A 24,798-nucleotide genomic window follows, 5' to 3' on the forward strand; every position below is an offset into this window, starting at 1 on the left:
TGTGAGAGAGGCAATGTAAATCTGCTCCCTCTTTTTCACCGTCCTTTAAGGTGTAAAGGTGTGGGGAAAAAGGTCCATCGTCCATTACTAGTGTAGTGATGTACGAAACTCACACAGAAGTCACTTTCAAACCAAGCTTCTGAGCTATCAGAGACATCTATTTGATGTCTGCATTTACATCTGCAATATGTCTCTAAGACGTTTCCTGAGAGATGTTAAATAGACATTTAGAAAACGTCTTTAAGATGTTTATGATTTAGAATGTATGTAAAACTGCTTTTTCTAAGACGTTCATTAGATGTTTGTACACAACAGATGTTTTCGAGATTAAGTGCTCTTTAGCGGACATCTTAGAGACGTACCTGTGCCATCTGGGATTATTTCTGAATGTTCTCTGAACATTCAAACTGTTTTTTCGGTTATGCAATATCGTTTGGTAAACATTATGGGTGTTACTTTTAGAATTTTCTCTGGACGTTCTGAAACAAGTAGTATCAATGGGAAAAAAAGACGTATTACTACAATGTGTCCGAAAAAAAAACCTTCAACAGTAGGGAGAACAAGTATTTGATACACTGCCGATTTTGCAGGTTTTCCCACTTACAAAGCATGTAGAAGTCTGTAATTTTTATCATAGGTACTCTTCAACTGTGAGTGACGGAATCTAAAACAAAAATCCAGAAAATCACATTGTATGATTTTTAAGTAATTCATTTGCATTTTATTGCATGACATAAGTATTTGATACATCAGAAAAGCAGAACTTTATATTTGGTAAAGAAACCTTTGTCTGGACTTTCAATATGGACTTTCAGCTCCCTCCAAAGATGTTCTATTGGGTTCAGGTCTGGAGACTGGCTAGGCCACTCCAGGACCTTGAGATGCTTCTTACGGAGCCACTCCTTAGTTGCCCTGGCTGTGTGTTTCGGGTCGTTGTCATGCTGGAAGACCCAGCCACGACCCATCTTCAATGCTCTAACTGAGGGAAGGAGGTTGTTGGCCAAGATCTCGCGATACATGGCCCCATCCAGCCTCCCCTCAATACGGTGCAGTCGTCCTGTCCCCTTTGCAGAAAAGCATCCCCAAAGAATGATGTTTCCACCTCAATGCTTCACGGTTGGGATGGTGTTCTTGGGGTTGTACTCATCCTTCTTCTTCCTCCAAACACGGCTAGTGGAGTTTAGACCAAAAAGCTCTATTTTTGTCTCATCAGACCACATGACCTTCTCCCATTCCTCCTCTGGATCATCCAGATGGTCATTGGCAAACTTCAGAAGGGCCTGGACATGCGCTGACTTGAGCAGGGGGACCTTGCGTGCGCTGCAGGATTTTAATCCATGACGGCGTAGTGTTACTAATGGTTTTCTTCAGGTCATTGACCAGATCCTGCCGTGTAGTTCTGGGCTGAGATCTCACCTTCCTCATGATCATTGATGCCCCACGAGGTGAGATCTTGCATGGTGCCCCAGACCGAGGGAGATTGACCGTCATCTTGAACTTCTTCCATTTTCTAATAATTGCGCCAACAGTTGTTGTCCTGTAGCTTATCCCAGCCTTGTGCAGGTCTAAAATTTTATCCCTGATGTCCTTACACAGCTCTCTGGTCTTGGCCATTGTGGAGAGGTTGGAGTCTGTTTGATTGAGTGTGTGGACAGGTGTCTTTTATACAGGTAACGAGTTCAAACAGGTGCAGTTAATACAGGTAATGAGTGGAGAACAGGAGGGCTTCTTAAAGAAAAACTAACGTCTGTGAGAGCCGGAATTCTCACTGGTTGGTAGGTGATCAAATACTTATGTCATGCAATAAAATGCAAATTAATTATTTAAAAATCATATAATATGATTTTCAGGATTTTTGTTTTAGATTCCGTCTCTCACAGTTGAAGTGTACCTATACAAATTACAGACCTCTACATGCTTTGTAAGCAGTGTATCAAATACTTGTTCTCCCCACTGTATATAAATAATGTTTTTGTGCTAATTAAAGACCAGATAATAACAAAAGAACATTCTATTAATATTAGTGGAAGAACTTTTGTTTATAACTTTGAGCAAATCTTGCCAGAGCGTTCTGAGAATGTTCCCTGTTAACAGAGTTTCTGTTGGTCAAAGGGGCGAATTTGTCTCAAGCGACATTCACGATTTCATGAATTCATATGCACATTATTTTGCAAAGCGTAAATTAGCTAATTAATTCTTTTTATCTTAATTACTTTTTTATTCTAAGCTATGCGAGACTTCTCATTCATTAGTTGCTTAGGTAAATAACCAGAAAGGTGCGGGCACATTTACCATTGTACAGCGAAGATTCGGGTGGACACGTTTACACGACAACGATGTACTAAAAACATTTTTTTAATTCCTGTGCGTTTTTCACGTACAGATAATGTCGTCAAAACTATCTGTTCACACGGATCTTCGAAAACTACTAAAAACGTGTTTTGTGCATGCCAGGCCAGTAATTGGCGATGTCATAAATGTGCCTATATAGACTGAACACAATACGCACGAGCGTATTTTCACAAATTCACGTTTTTTCGTAGTTTACACGGAGACAATGAAGGTATCGTTTTTTTTTTTTACTTGCACTTTGAAACCTGTTTGCAGGCCCCCAAAACTCCTTCGTCCTGTAAATGAACGGCCAAAAGACATAAAAGGTTTTCAGTTTTTAGTTAAAAACTGTGTCATGTAAACAACCCCCCAGTCTTTCCAAAAGGTGACTAAAGGCCCATTCACACCAAGAACGATAACTTCGATAACGATAACTATAATAGCGTCCACACCAACGCACGATATCGTTCTGTTTTTTCGAAGCGTGCTGCAGTCCTATCGTCTGCCGCTTTAAAAGCTCACGCTCTTTAAAAGAGGTAGATTTTGATTGGCTGTCAAAGTTTTTATCGTTCATCAGAAGAATAACAAAATTTGCGCTACTACAAATGTGTTTAAAATTATGACAATACATTAAAACAATATGATAAGAAATACCAGTTGGAAATATCAGGAAGCTAAAGACACCGGAAGGTGGTTTAAAAATAAGGTGGATTGAGTTATTGGATTTTTTCCGTGACAATTCACTGAATTACGGTAAGTGTGACTGAAAAAGAGAAAGGGATAGAAAAAGGGCGGTGCGATGTGGTACATTTAGGGGTCACAATAATGAGTGATGCTGTCAGTCCAACATCCTGGTCCCTCCAAAGGCCGCCTAACAGTCCTTTCCTCTTTAAATTTTGCTATTTAGATCTCACATAAACTGTAGCACTAAATAACAAGGAAAAAAATGTCAGAATTTAGGGGAAGAGATAAAAGATGAACACTACTGGCTGCTGGACAGAGGTGTGCTGACAGAGAACAACAAACTTTTGAATCCCTGGTGGTCACGAGTAAGAGGAAAATTTCACATCTGCAAGGCTGGATACTTTCCTCTGCTATTGACTTTGGAAAATTAGCACACTTTGGAGGCTTTGCTGAGGAGAAGTGGAATTTCAACCACTGACTTTCCCATGGTAGTCTTTTTTGAGACCTCGGTCAAAGGTCAGCAGTCATGCTTCTGGTGTGTAATTTCATAAGCATTAGCGTAATTTTTGTTGTATTCCCGTTTCATTATTGTTAATCTCTGTGAATATATTTTTACTGTAGGCTACATGTTTTATGGTTATTTTTTCACCTAAAAGGGCATACTTTATAACACTCTGTGCATTAGGAATGTAAAAAAACAAATAGGAATGCGATAATGTGACTCTATTATTACCAACTGTGTTATTAGGCCAGGCATTGGCCTCTGGGGCCAATAAGAATTGTTGTTTTTTGTGACAAATCCACGTAACAAGAGACATGGGTGGAATATAGCTATTCTCGCTGGCACCGTGAGCGGTGAGCACAAGCTCCAGTTTCAGTTTGGGGAAATTATCAACACACCTTATGCTGTAAAATTATACCGTGATGATGGACGGCAGCCCTCGCCTGCTTTGTAGACCCCCCAATTATTATTGTTCGCGAGCTGGAGAACTTCAAAAGAGATGCCTGAGTGACGTCACCTCACGGTTCCACAATATTACAGAGAGAGAGCGAGAGAGAGAGAGAGCGCGCTATTATCCCTCACCTCGGACGATGAACAGAGTAGTTGAAGCAAAAGGAGCCTGAGAAAGTATTTTTTCATTGGTAAGTTGCGAAAATTCTTTTATTATTTAATAAATGTGCATGTTAGCAGATCCTTTGAATGCTGATTTTAACTACATAATAGGCTACAATAAACGCCTGATTCGATTATGACTTCAAATCTTTGTATGTTAAATGTGTAATAGCCTATATCTTTAAGTTCGACTATTGTAAAATTTGTGAACTAAGTTTAACTAAAGGTAGGCTTACTACTTTTTATGTCTCTTTATGTATAGCTAGTTGTATCTTTTTGACTTTTGTTTCTGCAGTCTATTAAGCAGCAATTATGCAGTTATTGTTGTAGGCTAAGTTAACTGTATGACGATCAGTTATGGCGAGCAAATCAAATTATTTTTTAAATAAATCAGACTTTAAAAGCACTAAAAGATAAATCTATGTTGCGTTAGGTTTGTTTGATGAACTAATTTCTAATATTTATACACATATTGGCTTGTCTTAAAATGCAAGGACCCTGTTGGAAATCTGTGGGATGCAGGGGAACACCGTGAATATGTGGATTTTACGCCATCTGCTGGTTTTTCTTATGCACCTGATCCTCGGAAGCTTTGCACAGCGATACTCCAATGGCTATTATTATCAGGACATTGTTAATGGAAATGGAAATGGAAATGGCAATGCAAATACGGAGAGTAAGTTGATTTATTTATGAGTTGCTCTTGATATTTTCACGCGTTTTCAAGTGTGCAAAATAACAAACCAGCTACCATGTTCCAAAAGCTAAAAGTGCTATAATGATTTTGAATTAGGCCTATTATTTCAAATTGTTTAAAATTGCAGAACAAACATTTGCCTAAATTCAGTGGAACTTGTATACATTTTTTTTTTTTTTTTTTTATATATATAGGCCTACATTTAGGATGGTTTATGCCATAGATAGATATATTGATAGATAGATATTTAGGCCTAATCATTTAATGTTTTTATTTTATTTTTTAGTATACTTCCACAAGATCCGTCTTCACGTTGAATCTCCTGAGTCTTTTGTGTCAGCTGTTCAGGGCAGTAATGTCACGCTGCCCTGTCATTACCGCTACGAGCCCGCGCTCAGTGCGCCCCGCAGAACACGGGTCAAGTGGTTCTGGCTGCCCGTAAACGGCGGAGGGCAGGAACGTGACGTCATGGTGGCCATCGGCACACGTCACCGGAGTTACGGAGACTTCAAAGGACGCGTGCGGCTCCGCCGGAGCGTCCCAGGCGATGCGTCCCTCGTCATCAACCCGATACAGTCCGACGATACCGGCCGTTACCGGTGTGAAATTATTGATGGTCTCGAGGACGAGAGCGTGACTGTACAGCTGAAGTTTCGAGGTGCGTCATGAGCTCAGTCCGTGTTACCTAAACAATATAATTTTATTTAATTATTTTGTGCGATATTATTCTTTTATAATTATGTTATATTTCTGATATCACAGTACAGTACAGTTTCTTCAGTGATGCATTGTGCTCTTGTGCTCCACAGGTGTGGTGTTCCCCTACTTCTCCCCTAGGGGGCGCTATCTGCTGAACTTTCATGAGGCTAAGGAGGCATGCGAGAAGCAAGATGCACACCTGGCTACCTTTGAGCAGCTCTTCGCTGCTTGGCAGGAAGGTCTGGACTGGTGTAACGCTGGGTGGCTTGTTGATGGGACGGCACAATATCCTGTCTCAGTGCCACGAGAGGCTTGTGGCGGCACTGACCTGGCACCTGGTGTACGGAGCTATGGCGTTCGAAACAAAAGTCTGGACCGGTTTGATGCCTTCTGCTTCACCTCGTCCATTAGAGGTAATAATGTTTGTAGTATATTTACAAGTGGAGTTTTTATATAACTTTATATAACATTGCATAACTTCATCCAGTCTTGGTTTAGGCTACACGTGTTTCCATGGAATCTTTAACGATAAATGTTTCAAATTTCCTGTAGCTGTCCTTTCAACAGGTGTTTTATATTTTAAATCAGACAAAGATGATTAATAGTAAATTCCCCTCAGTATATTGTAATTGTGGCTGCATAGCTCATTCTGAAAAATTTCCTATTTTATAACAATAAGTTCAGGTTGACATATTGGGTCCACCTGCCAACAAGGATTATTAATAAAATGGCCTTCTTCCCCATTTTAATCAGTCATGCATATATTTTAAAGCTGTGTGCCTTGATATGCCAGTTATATTTTGCTTCTGCAGTCTATCTGGGGTCAATTATTGGCATTCAATTCTGAGGTGAGGTCATATTTGTATAAGTTACCAAATATGATGTGACAAGTTACCTTATGTCTTTCTTCAACTTCAGGAGAGGTCTACTTCTTGCAACATCCTATCCAATTAAATTTCACTGAAGCGGTGGAGGCCTGTCAGAGCGATGGAGGTCTCATTGCTAAAGTTGGCCAGTTATACGCAGCCTGGAGGTTTGTGGGATTTGACCAGTGTGATGCGGGCTGGTTGGCTGACGGTAGTGTACGTTACCCAATCGTCCAACCCAGGGTGAACTGTGGTACATCAGAACCAGGTGTGCGCAGCTTTGGCTTCCCTCCAAAGCATTTAAAACATGGCGTGTATTGCTACAAAGTCCGCTGGTAAACTGTACAATTCATTTCAAATGTATAAACACTTCTGTGAAAACCACAATGAACAGTTTAGTACTTCTTTTTATACACACTACTGATATTCAAATCATAATAACGTGTTTGCATTGTGTCTTGATTTGATTTGAAATGTCCTGGAATTCCCCTACAATATTATACTGTGTGGCAAAACTACATTCCCAGTGCTGATTTAGATATTTACACTTGAAAACGAAAAAAAAAAAAAAAAAGGTTAAAACTAACTCGCTTTTGTGTGTTTACAGTAATACAGTACATACAGTAAATACAGTACATTTCATTCAGCATGTAGTTCTACAACGTTTTCTTTTGGGTTAAAGCCTGAAGTTTGTGGTGGGTATTTAAAAAAAAAATGCTTTTATGATTTGATTTCTTGAATTATGTAGCATTTTAATGCAAAAAAATAATACAATCTCAGTTAGTCTGTGCCATCTGCAGGTATTACATTTGTATGCATGACTTCTTACTATCATATGAGACGTCGTCATCCGAAAAGCCAAATGTCTTGCCAATAAATATTTTTTACCAACAAGTATTCTGTATGTGTTTACTTTCAGCCATTTCAAATGTCCAGACCACCCTATAAATCACGTAGACAGCCAGACAAGGCCTGTTTGTGTTTTGGAATAAATCATCCTGTATGGCATTTGGGTAGTTTCTTATCCTGACCAACAGGGGGCGCGCTTAAATGAGTCAGCGGGATCGCGCAGAGAACTAAAACAAACAACAACTCTCTCAGTTAGAGCAAACCGCCGACCTCATTCATAACGGTGTCACTGTTTAACAAATATGGGAGAGGGTATGATTATCCCACCCTTTTTTTCCACAGGATTCGAGGATGCTTTTGCGTCAAAGTTGTGCCTTATTTACACCTGCTTCCCAAACATGGATGAAGGGCGGGGGAGGCACATGAAAAGCCAGCAGTGTTCCTCAGTCTCGCTTTTTCACTCTGCTAACTGCACATAAAGATGCACAGTGTTAGGTAAGAGAGGTGTATTCATCAGCTTTTAGGATTTTTTTTTTCCCTTGAGAAAATGTCATAGCATAGGCACGGTGTTGTTTGACGTTTAATTGAGGTCTTGTGTGTTGAGTAATTTTGGGTTATGTCCACATGAACTGTTTTGACCTGTGTCTCATCAGTACATTTATTAAAGAAAGAAAAACACTGTCAGAAAAAAATGGCACAAAAGCTGTCTCTGGGATGATAGGCTACCTTTTAAAAAAGTAATAATATGTAGCCTACCATTTGAGGTACTAATATGCACTCTTTAGGTACAAAGGTGTACAGGGTACCACCCCAGTGACTGCTTTTGTACCATTTGGTACACCCAGTGACAGAGTGTACAATAATTAGGCCTATCACAATATATATCACAACAGATGTTTGTCAAAATATAAATCAAAAGATAAACAATGGACAACTACTTGTCCAAATTTGGTGCCACTGTGTACATAATTCAGGGTTCCCACTGCTAATCTGAAAATATAACAAAATGTCAAAAAAAAAAAAAAAAAAAAAGTCCTGAAAATGTAATAAATAAAATGATTTTGTATTGAATTTTTTTTTTATTTATATTGCCCATGTTTTTTTCAGTATCCAAAGAATAGTAATCATGAATGATTGGAAATGTCATGGAAAAGTTATGGAAATGCATTGTTCATGGTGTGGGAACCCTGTATAGAGTAAACATTAAGACATTAGGAAAAAATACCTATGATAATTTCATTTCAGTTTCAACAACTTAAATGTTAGTAAGTTTTTTTTATGTTAAAATATTTTCCATCCCAGTTTAATATGCAGAAAATACTACAAGTTATTGGTAGGTTTATTTCCCAAAAAAGTCTGAACACAGTGTGGCTCTGTTTGAGCATCTTGATCAGCCGGGCAACAGCAGCATTGGCTCAACCAATGGCAGGAATTTGGGGCGGGATTACCTGTTTGGCTGACCAATGACAGACGAATGGAATGTTTGGAAAGCTGTTTGAAAACGGCCATTATTTTTGCTACTCGATTTTTGTGTTCCATTAGTTGGTTTTAACCAGTCTCTGGTATTAAAAGAAAAACACCTTTATTCACACTCGTTTAGTCTGTTTATTTCAGGGGTACAAGGACAGATATGAGCTCAGCATAGAGATGACAGTGACAGAGTGCAAAATGAGAGATGGATATTGCTGGGAACAGAGAGCAATTCCAGTGTCTTCACTCGCTGTATTGGAAACGATTGACTCTGTCAATCAAATGTTGTGGGGCACACTTTGTGTGTTGGATTCATTTACTGTGGTTTTAACATTAACTTTTTAACGTTTTTAGGCCATTTCAAAATTCTTGTCTTGTTTTCTGATGCCTTATGCTCATTTGAATGTGGATGCTTGTCTCTAGAGACATAAATTAGGTTGTTTGATATCTACTAAATTTCATTTATATTAGAGCTCAAGTCTGTTATGAAGGCCAAGACAAATCATTTGAACTTGTGAATTAATAAATTAAGTAAAAGCTAATGCACTGCACAACATGGAATAAGTGCCACAAGCAGCCATTCACTTCCTGTGACAGAAAGGTCACAAATATAATATTATCATTACAGCTAATGTAGACAGGATATTATATCTTTCTAGTCTGAGTAAACATTTGCAAGCTGACCTAGAATCACACCTAGAAGAAGCCGGGGAATTTCTCTTTCACAGTTTCACTGAGATACAACTAGATATTTAAACATTTATACTACAACAAACAACAAAACAAATAAAAAAGACACATCTTAATTGGAAGAATTTGAAATACTAATGCACTTAAATGTAATTGTTTCCAGCTGTGGTCATTAAAGCCTTTTGTCTTGTTCTGAACTTAAGTATTATCCAGGGGTACACACAGACAATGTTACCTTTGTGCATCCTAATACACTGATGCTTTTGGACTTTGTCCCAATCACCACACTCTCTACCCTAAATAGTAGGGCAGATAAGTTTTTTTTGCATCTCAAATCATAATATGTTGAACATAGTATGCCAAAGGTGCCTGGATGGTACACTATTTCTGGCAGATTTCTGAAGTGCATCTGTGCTTTATTTTTGGGCTAATAATGTTCACAACCCTTGTGTCCTCTTTTTAAATAACAAAAACAAGGAATGCAAGGCTAATCCTGCCACATGTAAATGTATGAACCTAAAAGTTAAGCTAAGGTAATTGTGTAGCTTCCTCCTAATGCTTACATTCAAGTGCAAACAATATGCAACAATACTAAACAATAAAAAATATCCCAATACTGTTATTGTGTTTCTACATATTCAAAAATGTGCATTTTCCAATCACTGGCGAAGTACATTCTTTAAGTACGTAATAGGTGTATGCAAATTGGGATGCAGCAATGGACAGTTCTAGAGGCTATGTTTGGAATTGCATATTGCTATACTACTTGTATGCAAATTGTATTGATGCTTCTCATATGCAAAGTAATAGGTCATGTGACGATTCAATGCCTACTTACTTAAAAAAAAATTGTAGGCAGTATATAGTATACTGTGCCATATTCAGAAAGTAGTAAGCTAGTATTTAATTATGAACAGCCACAAATCACAAATAATGGGAAAATGCTCACACAAGTAAGCAGTAGTGTCACTTTGTGGCCTGGAGGAAAATGTGCTAATGGTAAAGTAAATTACTGTTTTTGAAGGTTTTATAAATGGCACTCTGTGCAATTCAGTCTATTCTTTATAGATTAGATCATCTCTTGTGACCTAGCATTTATGGGTTAGGGTAAAAAGCAGGAGTAATACAATCCTAAAATGCCAAATAAGATATATATTTTTTCTCTCTCCCCAAAACAGCTATGAGTAGAACTTGTAAACCAATCAGCCAGACAGGCTAAATAAAGTTTGTCACTACATAAGGTTATTCCCTTGTCATTGAGATTTTCTTTTGAGTAAATAAGGCTTCTGTACAGATGATAACAGTCCTCTGGATTTATTAAAGTGTGTGTTTTTTGTCCTGTTTAGAGGACCTTCTTCCACGTCCGACTATTGACTTCCTCGGTAAGTGTCTTGAGGAATCTTTTCCGTAGCCTGTTGTTTGTTTTGCCTGTTGAAGTAGGTAATAACATGGACACAAAAATGTTGTTGACTTTTGAGTTGGAACTTTACTCCATAAAACATAACATACTAACCTTGTTTTTCTTCAAGCATGTGTGGCATATACTAACCTCCTATGCATTCCACTTGAGGCTCCTCCCACTGACCATCAGGTAAGCAGTGCACTACAGAAAGGTGACGCTGTGTGAATCCGCTGTCACACTGATATCGAATGATGGAGTTAGCAGGGTAGCGATCTTTCCTGTTGCCTAACATCCTGGCATTCTTCACTTCAGGAGGTGATGAACATGTGACTACAGTAAAAAGAGTAAAACAAAATAGCAAAAACACTTTTTCCTTCCTATTAAAACAAGGAATAGTAGTTCCCTTGCATTCACAATATCCATTGGTAATACACATAACACAATGACTATAATGTCATTAAATAGCTATTGTGATGTAGCTATTTAATGAGCTCATAGCTGATTAGGTGGGACTGACTTGGTGCTGAAGTTAATGTCTATCACCTCTTCTTACCAGGCCCACTCTTGCAGGTAAAAGGAAGATGATAGTTGCAAGGTACATCATTCCACTGGCCATCCTCATGCCATATCATTACAACACAGTCTTCTCCTGTGCTGAAGTAATTATCTGGCTGGTTGGGTCTCCAGTTTTCATATTCCTGCAGAGAAAGTAGCATTTGTTGAAACAATGACATACTGCAGATGCTTCAGATCATAGATGTCACTCAATTCTGAAAAAAAACGTAGAGAAAGTTAGTCTCACCAAAGGACTTCCATCTGTCCAGCGAAACTGATTTTGTTCATCCCTGTCATTTAGTCCAATCCATTGATAGTCGTGAGCTTGAGCTAGTGGGTTTAGAAATGTATAAGTGCTTTCAAAAAGCAGGTACTTATCTTTTATAAGAAATCAAATTCAACTCACTTCTTACAAACTCTTGTTCTTGTTGGGAGGATATGCTAACCAGGTGAGAGTTTAGCTCTTGACAGTGCTGCTCAGCACTGGTCCAGGTCTCACTCACATCAAAATGGATGTAACAGCTGCCCATAAACTCCATCCACCCCTCGGCACATCCCTGTATCGCTGACAACACATAATAAGCAATTAATTTCATATAGTTTTTATTATATGTTCTTTAAGGGGTGGCTAGTAACGCCAGACTGACAGGCTGCGCTCCAACTCACAGGGTCCCTGTGCAGTTTTTACTGCTCTCTATACACTGCACAGGGTTATATCTGTGTACTTCACTAGGCAAAATGTGTTCCTTTCAAATACCCTAATAAGTCATCATCATAAACATGAACACCCTGGGATTTATAATTTCATGTAAGATGTGTTGGAAGTAGTAAGTGTATGTGTAAGAAGTAAAAAGAGAGCAAAACAAAGGAAATAGAGATGGATGATTAAAACCTTCCTTCGGTCACAACAGATGCAGTACATAACATGTTGGTATGTTTGTGGTCTTTTAACTTACGTGTGGAGCAGTTTTCCCCACTAAATCCTGGATGACACAGACATACTGCAATGCCATCTTGTAGAGAGCATAAACCTTGACCACAGGGGTTTGGATCACAGTGGTTAGCAGAAGCTGCCAAAGATAGATATATTCACCTTAATTTACAAATGTTAATATGAAGGTTGTTGTACACTAGTTAAATAACAACAAAAGGATATTTTTGTTCAGTCATTACCATCAGTAACAGATGGCTCTTCCATAGCTTTTGACGTTTGTTGTGAAGCTGAAGGTGAAGAGGTGAATACAGTGGTGGGTGTTGTGGTGTTCAGAGATGACTGATCAGACACATCAAACACCTGTGTGGTGACATTAAGTTGCTCATTTCTTTCTGGTAGGAGATCATCTGCTTCATTGGGATTCCAGTAATCTTCATATAAAGTTCTATTAGAAAGAGATATGGAGATCTCCTCAACATATTGTGCTTGACTACTGCCCTCTCCACTGATCTCCACTGATCCACGACCCTGTTCTGGTCCAATGGTAGAACTAAATGTCAACTCAATGACCTCATTGTCTATTAGAATGACAATCTCTTCATCTTGTTTCTGAATGTGGCCAGACACCTCACCTGAGGGATGACTCGGATAACTTGAGGTTTCGGAGGCAGAGCCAGATCCATATCCAGAGGCAGAACCAGACCCAAAGCCAGATCCAAATCCAGAGGCAGAACCAGATTCAAAGCCAGATCCAAAGTCGATTGCAGAGCCAGATCCAGAGGGAAAGCCAGAACCACTAACATCAGTCAAGTCAAATGGGTTAATACCAGAAAATTCCTGTTCTCCAGACGGTCTTGAGGTCAGATCAATCATTTCTGTGTCTATAAATGACACACCTGACCCACTCGATTCCCCACCACTGAAGAATCCACTTGTTCCTGAACCGCTAATTCCACTGCTGAGTCCCGATGGAAGGCCACTAGCTCCACTTTGTTCTTGGAAGAGACCAGACTCCTCTCCAGATTCTTGGTCCCCTGATTCTATTTCTGAAGTAATGATAGCACCACTACCACTGCCACTACTTTCTTTAGCCTCCGAAGCACTGCCTGAGGCAGAAGTCTGCCATATCAGTGTATCTGCACCTTCTTGAAACCTCACAAGGTGACCTGATCCCTCACCACTTTGGCCAGAACCTGATATGCTCCCACTGGGTATGCCACTCCCTGACATGTATCCGGAACTGGAATCAGGATCGCCTGATGCTGAGCCTAATCCAGATCCAGACAGGTCCACAATCAAGGGAGGGACAATTGGACGAACTGTAACACACATTACTGAAAGTAAGCATGCCTAAATATGACAATAATGCAGCATAAATTAGCAGTAGGAAGTGGAGAAATCAAATATATTTTATACCAGGCCTCAGCAGCTCTGTTATGTCTGTCATGTTAAGATCCTTCTCCATCCTTGTAACATTCAACATATCCTCATCAAGGAGCAAAGACAGATTTGCTGAAAAATAAATAAGAATCTCCAAGATCAACACCCAGTCTTGTCTTTCAATGGAAACGCATACATGCAGGCTTAAAAGCTGTTATACCTTTGAAGCAGTATGCATCATATCTGGAGTATGGGTTTGGGAAGCCTGTTTGGTTTGGTTCAGCATAAATAGTGTGGACTCCGGTCTTGTTTTCACCACAATCGAAGCCTGGGTTGCGGACAGGATAGCGGACACTGCGATCAGCCAGCCAGCCAGGACTGCACTTGTGGAAACCCTGATTCCATGCTGCATATAGTTCTGCAGTTGAGGCTAGAGTAGAACCCAGTTTTCTGCAATGTGCATCAGCTTCGTAGTAGGTGAAGCCTGCTAGTGAACTCACATGGAAGATCTCCCCTAAGGGATAAAGCCCAAACAGCAAGATTATAGACGATTAAATATACAATATATGTAAATTGTATTGTCATGAATAAACTTGTACTCACCCTTTATTTGGTCCATGTAACAGTACACATCATAACGCTCATGTGCAGGCCTAACATTGTATGAGCGTACACCAGGGGCGTCCTCCTGATCTCCAGATAACTTCTTTCGAGGATACACGATTGGATACCTAAACACAATGTAGAATACTATATATGGTGTCTGTCAACATGCCAGTATGTGAGCCAAGATTTTAGCTAATTCAGCAGAAACAAATGGAGTTGGCACATAGGGCATTACTTTGTGAAAAATATGTTCACCTGACAGTTTGGTCCTGTAGCCAACCTGCACTGTATTGATGAAGACCAGCTTCATAAGCAGCCTGAAGGAGCTCAGGGGTGGCTATGACTGCTCCCAGCTTCTGACACGCCACTTGTGCTTCCTCAAAGGTGTAAGCATAACGCCTCGAGTCAGCGCGATAATGGAATACCACTCCCTTCGTTTCTAGGGTGAGGAAAGTTTTGTCCATATTTGATATTTGGGAACTATTTAAGTAAGGAGTTGCAAAACTCTGCTGTTTACCCATGGTATTAGGAAATGCATTGGAAATCAGTCGAGGCACCTGTAATTGTTATGTTGGTATAAGGTCCTTCAATGGTGTGTGTGATGCATTGGCATTTACAGTGCTAACGTTATGTGGCTATCTCACACATTGGATCCAGTTTAGTTTACTTACCAGCAGTGACTTTGTCCTTGGCAATCTCATATCCCAGATGAGGCAGAGCTTTGGCCACTTTGATGGCATCCTCCTCAACCTCAGTTATGTTGTAAGGTAGTGGTAGGAGACCTTCTATGCTTGTGGTGTTAAGAGGCTCATCTGTAACCAGTTGCCCACGGACCTCCCCTTCTGTGGTCACGTCTTCAGTATAGTCTGATGGGCTTGAGGTGACTGTAGCCACACTGAACATGGAATCGGTGATAGTGTATATTTCAGGAAATGGTGAGGTCTTTGTTAAAACTTTATTTGCGTCTTCTGAAAAATAATTGACAATGTTTGTGAGAATTTACACTTATTTGAGTCATATCAGGACTTGGATCTGCTTAGATGCTCTGTCTTTGCCTATTCTTTGCAACTGCATGGAAAAATATGTACAAGCTTTGGAATAAAACAATGGTGAGTTAATAATATTTGTTTCATTTTTGAGTTTCTATATAATATTGTTTCAATTCCTTTATTGATTTGATGATATGATTGATCTGGAACGTGTAAATGCTTTTAAATGATAACAAACAGAAAACAAAAAATGCAATAAGTTAAAATATGAAATACATTCTCTGTTCTTACCTTCATAACAGATTGCATCATAGTGTGAGTCTGGGTATGGATAACCAGTCTGATTTGGAAACAGGTAAACCGTTCGCACTCCCAAAAGCCCCCCACCACACTGGGGTCGAGCTATGTTAATGGGGTACCGCACACTCCTGTCTGCCAGCCAGCCAGCATTGCACACATCCATGCCAGTCTTCCATGCCAGGTACAGTTGCCCCGTGGTGGCTAATTGGGCTCCCAACTTGGCACACTGATCTTCAGCCTCTGCAAAGGTGAACTTCTCCACAGACATGGAGTAGAAAACCTTGCCTGGATGACGAGGAGAATCCATAAAGTAAAACATAGCGAAAACGCACCAACTAGATACATTACATTTTGGAAACACTGCCTGAGGTACCTGACATTTTTTCTGCAAAACAGTACACATCATAGGTCTCATTGATGTCTCGGACTCCGTATGTTCGTACCCCTGGAAAATTTTCTTTGTCTCCATAGCATGGCTCCCTTGGCTCATGAATAGGATACCTATGGAGAATGAATGAGATTTTTCTATAGTTCCATTGTATTGATTGTGTATTGACTGCTTATAGTTTTTATTTATATAGTTATTAGATATTGACCTTTTCACATTACCTCACAGTTTGATCTGAAAGCCAGCCGGCATCACATTGATGGTACCCATCATCATAGGCAGCTTGCAACTGTGCGGGAGTTGCAATAACAGCACTGTTCTGGATGCAGGCTGCTTTTGCCATATCAAATGTCAATGTATATCGGGTAGAAATTGCTCGGTAGTGAAACACAATACCTGTAAAAATTTGACCCATTTATTTAATTCTCACTTTCTGTTATTTATATATTTGATAAATGTTCTTTATTTTGCCTGAGAAGTTTGAAAGTGCATTACCTTGAACTTGCATTCCCACTGAATCATAGTTATCTTCAATCCCCTGCATGACTTCACACCGGTAGGTGCCAGAGTCACTGGAGCGGAGTTCTGAGATCTCAATGGTAGCATCAGTTGGCACCATGGGGTAGTTTACCATATGAACCCGGTCCAAGTAGTCGGTCTGAACCTGCACCAAGCCACCAGAGGCAACCAGAATAAGGGATACTCTGCCCTTGTAGATGTAGCTCCACTTAATACGGTGGGACAGTGGGGCGATGGTTGGGGCACCAGGGTCCTGGACAGTGTTGTCCTGAAAGTAGCAGGGTATGACCATGCTCCCGCCAAGTAGGGGGTGCAGTGGCTGTTCCACAGGGATGCTCACACTGAGGGTGCTGTCCTGATCTGTACAACATAACTTTTTGAAATTCTCATTCACTTAAAAGAAATAATACGTAGCCATCCAAAATGCACCAAACATTCACCTACCAGCCATGTCTCCGAAAAATATCATGCCATAAATGGCATGGATGCATGCATACAGCAGAAGCCAAGTCAGAGACATGATTCACCTTAAAAAATATAGAAAAAGAGTAGGGTTTTTTTCATGAATTCATACGGCACCATGCACATTTGGCTAATATTCAACAGTGATGCATTGAACTAAAGCCTCAACAGCCAGAACAAGATACACTGTCATGAAAAAAAAAAATAGCAATTACATTTTTAGGGGTACAACAGCTTGTCAATGGTGCAGTACCCTTAAAGACACAACTTTGTTTCTTATAACCCTAGAAGGTGCACATTAGTATTATGTACCTTCGCTTAAGGTACTATGAACCCTTTAGGGGTAGATAAGGTAGACAGATGTTTCTTTAAAGATACTGTCCCAGTGACAAGATGTTGTACCCCTAAAGGTACAAGTTTTGCTCATTTTTTTCTGAGCATGTATCAGGGCACAATGAACTGAGCAAATCACTCAAGTCATTTCAAAGGGAGTTTCTCTGTTTCCGAGTCTTTACACAGCCTGACTGAGCTACTGTACTCTGGGTGGAAATTTGGAATAGATTGGAAACATGACGTCATTAATTCACTCTTCCATTTAAATGTTCACACATACACTCTTTCTCCCTCTGTCTCACTCTGTCTCTCTCTAAAGAAGAATAGTTCACTGTGCAACAGGAAGTGTTCTGAGCTTGGTAAGTTGAATTTTAATCAATGGCTACTGTCAAATCTGCCTGGGAAAAACCCCCCAATATTTTCTTGTATGATATATAAATGCTACAGTTAAATTTGATAATGAGCACAGTGTATCATTTACCACTTTGCCTAAATTTTCCCTCTTGGCTGTTGCTCAGGTTTTCTGAATCAAGCTGTTTTAAATGCACTGAGTGACTGTAGGAGACCTCCATCCTGGCACGGCCCTGAAGCAGCTTTTTATCTCCCACCTCTAATGCCTTACTTCTGTTTTACTGGACCAGAACTAAGAACAAAAGACCACTTCCTATACAAGTAAATGAGACCTCGAACATGCTCTCACTGGTTTATATTGCACTGAGAGACAAAAATCTGTAGTTGGTATAGCTTGGTCGTTTTTTTTGTATGTTAATTTATTTATTCTATTTCCAATAGATTCTGCATTGAAAATATGTTTTTCGAACCACATATATGAACACACACACACACACACACACACACACACACACACACACAAATAGGTTGTGTGAGGTGAGAAGCGCTACATTCAACATCTGCTTGATAGACGGAAATATGTTAACTCAGCTGTCTGAGGTGAGTCATGGAGGATCTCCTCTGTCATGAGGACAAGTTTACATTCTATTCCAGAGGAATAAATAACGTCCCACAGTGAACGAATGATGACACTTCTTTTTTACAACCAAAATGGACTGTTTCAAGTCAGGGTGTATAAAAACAACCGCATTTTATTAATATGAATACTTTAAATTACAAATGACTTCTTTATAAGTATATCTGCTTACTGGCTAGCTCCAACTCTAGTCTTAAAAAAGGCAACTGTGTCCTGGCTTCTTTAAAATGACCAGTCACATGTGCCTTTCAAATGCCACTTCATGTCTACAGTTATATTCTTGTCTTGTCAAGCAGAGGTGGAGAGAGGACTTCCACAGTATCTCCATTCAGCCAGTGTGGTATGTTCTCTTCCCATCAGGTACAGGCCAATAAACAGAGTTCTGTTCCTGCTGTGGTCTGCGCTCATGGACCCAGGCCTGCGTTAAAGCCAATGTAAACACTCCACTGTATTCCACAGGAGGCCCTAAATCACCAAACCCCCAAGAGAGCCACAGAACCAGAACACTGTCCACATTCAACACACATAGTGGCAGGTAAGCAAGCCTAGTACTGTAATACGGTACAGTGAAAGTATGTCATGTTCATACATGAACATACTACATACAGTAAAAGCTATCGGCATGTGTTTGGTCATAGATCACAACTATTATGCACACTTGCAATCAATTTAGAAAGGTAGCTTCACCTACGACACACCTTGCCCAGCCTTATCAGGAGAATTTTACATGCAATATGAAAAGTTAGAAATAATAACTAATCTTTAAAATGCAAATGATAAAACTGCAACAACCATGTTGCCTTGAAATTGTATAAAAAAAGATACAAAGGGCATTGCACTCAAAAACCCAAACCTCAATGTAATTACTTCGACGAAATTAATGAAAAAGTAGATGCTGGTTAGATATTAATATATATTAAGAAAATATAATAGATATAGCCATATCATTTAATTTTATATTGAATATTGAATTTTATCATTCTAATCACATGCTTTAAATTTGAATATTAATAAAATAATGGAATTTGAGAAGTAATCAATAAAACTGTAACTTAGTACTAACCTTAATAGACAAATAAATACATAATAAATAAAAAATATTGCTGTCCATACATATATCAAATAATGCATTTACTGTATAAACTCAAACTTTAAGCTATATCAATATTAACAACTATAAATATATTTTTTTAAACTTACCAAACTAGTATTGTCCCTTCTTGCTTGTCTTAGTTGTTCTTTGCTGTGTCTTTGTCTCTTGCATTAATCTGTTGGGAAATTTCTAAATTCCGGTGTTTTTGGACTGCTTGCCTTCCCTGTGTGAGTCAGGAGCAGAAAGGGCTCTAATTCAAATTGGGCACAAGTTTAGCAAAGTGAGTTGGAGAGAGAGACAGAAAATGGTAGAAGGAGGCAGAAAAGTGGGAGTGGGGACTATTGAGTGCCCCTGAGTGGCATGTTGAATTTTCAAATCACAACTTTAGGGGAGACTGCGGTTGATAGGCTAGAGGATTTGATTGGCACAGGATTCAGTTCTGGGCCATAACAAAAATGTGTTTACCCACAATCATTGATTAAAAAATTAAAAGTTCAAAATCTCTCAAAAATAGGATATAACAGTTATAACAAAATTTAGGAAATATTTATTGACATTGAATGTGTCTGGGTTTTTCATTTAATTTCATTTGCACTCACACTTTAAAAAAAGGCTGGGTTTAAAACAACCATTTCTGGGTTTTTTGGCAACCCAAATGCTGGTGAAATATTGGACAGAACACATGGCTGGGTTATTTTGACCCAGCTTGTTGGGTTTTATACATTAACCCATTCTCTGGGTTATAACATAGTGCCGGGTCAATCAACCTGATATTGAACGTTTTTCATTTTAAATAATAAAAATGCACTCTAAAAACAATGTTATATATAATATAGGACAAGTGACAGAAAAAGCCAATGAGAATCTGTGTGAAGAAAACTGGTATCAGTAGGCTGTTCCAGTTCAATCTTATACTTATATTCATGTTTGCAAATCTGCATCAATTTTGCTAACTCATCTGTTAGACATTTAGGTTTCAACCCATGAAACAAATAGCGCGAACACAGCTGCGACGCTAGTGCACTAGATCAACAGTGTGACTACAGACGTGTTCCTATTTGTACTGTAGTAATTTGATAGGAAAACACTGTAATACAACCTTTAACTTTATTCTGGAAGTTTCCACTCAGGATGTTTTCTGAACACAAAATGACCATTGACAAATTTATCCAGTTTTAACCGGTTTGGCACAGGCTACCCAACATTGGGTCACATTGACCCAGCGCTGAATAGGTATGTGAGGGGGTTCATCATTTGTATTGACGGTAAAAATGACCCAGCCGCTGACTTATTAAAAATAACTCAAGAAAATGTTCGTTTCATCAGACATAATCAACAATGAATGAAAATTGTTCCAATGAACCCCAGTTTCCCCATAACCATCGTAACGTTTCATACCAGTATTTTAGATAACCACTAATATTTGTCTTATTTGTCAACAGTTTATGAGTCTCTCTTCATCATCAGGTGGGCGTGAATGTGATGACTCTACTGTGGAAATATATGTCTAAGCTTCAGTTTCCTGTGTAGTACAGGTTTTATAGCTCTATTGCGGGCCTTTGGAGTGGTATATTTAGGGAAACAGCAAAAAGCTTGCAAGAATCTCTCAACCAAATATCAGTCTGCGTCTGATGGTGCTGGAATTTCACAGTTCAAACTTTAAAGTGCTGACTCACCAACTTTTTCTGCAAGTTTTTGAAGTGTGATATACTCTCGTATCCTTATATGGGAAGAAACTTCCTTTGGCCAATAGGCATTTTATATTCTTCACATACCCAACCAAGTTGATTATCTTGGTTACTGCAACTGAACTTCAATAAAACAATGTGACTGAATCCAGCACCCATACTTAGGTTATATATGGTCAGAAATGGGAAATTATATTGTTTTAAACCCATGAACCCTGTCACAGGCAGTGTGATAAGACTGGCTATGTTAGAGAAAACTCTACAACGGCCAACATTTCAGACATTTAACAGAGCAGAGTAGAAGTTACGTGATAATTGCTTGGATACACTTTGAATATTTTCTTCAGACTTCTACAAATTGCCATAGGAAACATTTCCCACAGGTACTTTCTACAGCCACATCTATAATGTCCTAAGAAGGGACCTGCAATGCCCTGGCACACCTCATTACATGCAACATATACAAAACCTGCAATTTATTCACATGTGTGACCTATAAACCATGTGTGTAAAATAAAACCTTAATTACCTGGAAAACCCCGGAGGGGTCAAACGAAAACATATTGTGTCTGGTCACACAAACTGTGCTTGTTGATTCTCATACTAGCACATTGTTGCTCTGTGTAGCTACTTTACGAATCTAACAACCTTAGAGGTCTCACGAGTGACCGCTCAGGTTTATTTCTAAATATATTCCATAAGTCAGTGAATTGCAGGTATTGTCTGGGCTTAGGGGTGAAAAGTTGACCCTTATAACGTGCTTAGTTTATAACTGTTGTAGTTTAGTGAAGTTTGATGGGGTGGAGGGTGGGGGAGTTCATTAGGGACAGGATTTCACACACCCCTGGAGACTAGTTAACAGTTATGAACAGGTAAAGTGGTGACATCATCTAAATTGCAATATCAATATATGTCTTGTACTGCGGGTTTATGCTCTTGAATGTGTACTGTCATGGATAACAATTTTTTAATATTTTTTTTATAAATTGTATCACATTTTTTTACAATGTAATTTATTTATGTGATGGTAAAGCTGAATTTCCAGCATCATTACACAAGTCTTCAGTGTCACATGATCCTTCAGAAATCAGTCTATGCTGATTTGCTGCTCAAAAAACGTTTGCGTATTATTATCAATGTTGAAAACAGTTGTACTTCTTAATATTTTTGTGAAAAGCTTTAAAAGATGTCATTCAGACCATCATGACACAGTATTCTATTGTTGACAGTAGGAGCCCTGATCGCAAATCGACATGTTTGCTCTCTAAAACACATTGAATTTTGCAGACCAACATGAGGAAGGGATGGAAAACAGCGGTTTCTTTGAGGTGACAAATTTCAGGCCTGTTAAGGACTGCTGATGCTTCAGTTTTTGTTTGGGATGAGGGTCATCATGGGATAGAAACATTATGTTCACAAATGACTGAAAAATGGCTTGGAACTTCTACATCTGTTCTAATTGTGTAGCATGATACATTTAGCTCATTTTAATATACTAATGTAATTGACTAAATCATAAAATCAGGGGTCTTTGGGCCCCTAGTTGTCCCTGATGTAATTGCAGAGGGGCCGTACATTTTAAGAATATGTCATGTAAGTAATTACGTAAAAGAAATTGCTTACATTAATGAGCATATTTTGTTCTAGATGTTCCCTGAGGATCGTTTGAAATATGATGAGGGTACAGTACTGCTTTTGAGAAACGCTGGCATAAAGGATACCGTGTAAGTGGTGAAGTGGTCATAAAATGAAGGGATACACTGTTTTAAGTCATGTCACAATAACGTAAGACCTCGACCAACCACCAAACCTAATATTTGTGTGATCTCTTTATGACTAATTCTTGTTCTTTGGTCATGTGCCAATGCAGGCATAGGCTTATATTCGCATTTAGCTCCTGGCGAATGAATAACGGAAACAGAGGATTCATAGTGCAAAAATATACTTGCTTGTCTGCTTCATGTCTTAATTTGGCTGCCCTGAAAATGTCCTGAACATTTTTTAAATGTTTAGAGACCTTATAATGGTTGATTAATAGTCATCAGTGTTCTGACATCTCAAGCTAAAAAAAAAAAAAAAGATTATATTTGAAGTGATTCATTATTATGTGTGTGTTGATTGGAAACACCACTTATTTACTTTGGTGAACTGATTGACATGTGATCAATTGTGATCGTACATGCTGTAGTGAGTCATACACACCTGATTGTCCTCTTTGACCCCAGCGCAGATCTTGAACCCAAACTCTCATCACTCACCCCAGTTTGATGCAGGGCCTGGATTTGAACAAGCTCGCATTGACTCGCTTCCCATTTCGCCTGCTCAACAGGGTATTGACACAGCTTTTCGGCGTCCGTTAAGGGGGGGAAAGCAGTCTTTTTACTGGGTTTCGTTTAAATGAATGGAGGTATTATGGAGATGTCACAGCAACGGACCCCTACTGATGTATATGAGCTTTCAGTGGCCAACTGACGGGTTACAGAGAGGTTATTTTTTAAACGAATGTATTAATATATATTAATTAAAGTGACATTTATGCATGAAGTCAGAATATTTAAGATTAAAATAATTTCCTAAGCTAATTGCTTGGGATTTAAACAAATTATTTAATTGATTGATTTATTATTATTATTATTATTATTATTATTTATTCATTTCATATTTATTTAATTTCTTATTTGATTTAATTATTAGAAATAATATATAGACAGTAAAAATGGCTAATGGGCATTTATATTTACAGTAGCATACTACAGTAATTTGCTAACTTTGATTCTTACATTGCAAAGCCATTAATATAATAATTATTGATGTACAGAGTCATATAGGCCTGCTTCTACATTACATTTTCATTTTACATAATAAAGTATGAAGTTTAAATATTGTATTTATTTAAGTAAATGTATTACCTAAACTAGCTGTTTAGTTCAGTTAAATAATGATGTTTTTTTTTTTTTTACAATTTTATAATAATTTAATTGTATTGTTATGAATAATATGTTGATAACGTTTGGCTTTTGGAAATGTATACTAACAGCATGTAATGTAATCTAATGTTTACACAATTAATTAATTTTAATAATTCGTTTTTTATAGTATTACTATTTTAAATGGTTTTATAATTATTAGGTTTTTTATAATAATTTTGTTTCATTCTTTAAAACAAACAAACAATAATTGGACCCTCTTTTTTCCCACTCTATTTTAGACTCAATTATCCTATATATTTTTTGGAACAATATCTAATGTGAAAAGCACTATAAATACTTGTCCGTGTTTCAATGACCATTTCATTTCATATTTTTCCATCAGAGACACGTATCTATGGCATCAGAACATTGTCTGGACTCTGAGGAGACTTCAGTTCACCTCAGTGGAGCCAGAGCTCTCTTATAGTCTGGGAATCATGATCTCAAGCAGTAGGGCTGTGTGTGTGTGTGTGTGTGTGTGTGTGTGTGTGTGTGCGTGCGTGCGTGCGTGTGTGCGTGCGTGTGTGTGTGTGTGTTTTCCTGTTTTCCTGTTTTCCTGTTTTTCTATCCCGGTGGGGACTTCAACCTGAATGCACACAGACTCGTGGGGACTCGTGCCACAGTGGGGACCTAAATAGAGGTCCCCATGGGTAAACAAGCTTATAAATCATACAGAATGAGTTTATTTGGAAATGTAAAAATGCAGAAAGTTTTCTGTGATGGGTAGGTTTAGGGGTAGGGTTAGTGTAAGGAGATAGAATATACCGTTTGTACAGTATAAAAACCATTACG

General features: G+C 38.6%; 2 protein-coding genes across 2 annotated transcripts; one reads left to right on the top strand and one right to left on the bottom strand.

Moving 5' to 3' along the window:
* The first annotated feature begins 3,833 nt into the window (after positions 1-3,833).
* hapln3 (hyaluronan and proteoglycan link protein 3) lies at positions 3,834-6,890 on the top strand. Its single transcript, XM_084397125.1, has 5 exons — positions 3,834-4,158; positions 4,624-4,805; positions 5,113-5,484; positions 5,636-5,938; positions 6,444-6,890. The coding sequence occupies exons 2-5, from the start codon at positions 4,646-4,648 to the stop codon at positions 6,728-6,730; spliced, it is 1,122 nt and encodes a 373-aa protein (XP_084253251.1). The 5' UTR covers positions 3,834-4,158; positions 4,624-4,645; the 3' UTR covers positions 6,731-6,890.
* A 1,931-nt stretch (positions 6,891-8,821) lies between these two features.
* On the bottom strand, positions 8,822-19,606 carry acanb (aggrecan b). The gene is made up of 18 exons (XM_084397126.1): positions 19,457-19,606; positions 16,918-17,000; positions 16,450-16,833; positions 16,176-16,350; positions 15,940-16,067; positions 15,558-15,851; positions 14,949-15,245; positions 14,533-14,716; positions 14,275-14,402; positions 13,892-14,185; positions 13,708-13,803; positions 12,531-13,610; positions 12,314-12,427; positions 11,764-11,922; positions 11,605-11,687; positions 11,356-11,500; positions 10,950-11,132; positions 8,822-10,828 (listed from the first exon to the last, which is right to left on the bottom strand). Exons 2-18 carry the CDS (start codon positions 16,991-16,993, stop codon positions 10,743-10,745), a joined length of 3,906 nt encoding a protein of 1,301 aa, XP_084253252.1. The 5' UTR covers positions 16,994-17,000; positions 19,457-19,606; the 3' UTR covers positions 8,822-10,742.
* Between the last annotated feature and the right edge of the window lie 5,192 nt (positions 19,607-24,798).

Source organism: Rutilus rutilus (assembly GCF_951802725.1).
Source record: "Rutilus rutilus genome assembly, chromosome: 23".
Classification (NCBI taxonomy): Eukaryota; Metazoa; Chordata; class Actinopteri; order Cypriniformes; family Leuciscidae; genus Rutilus; species Rutilus rutilus.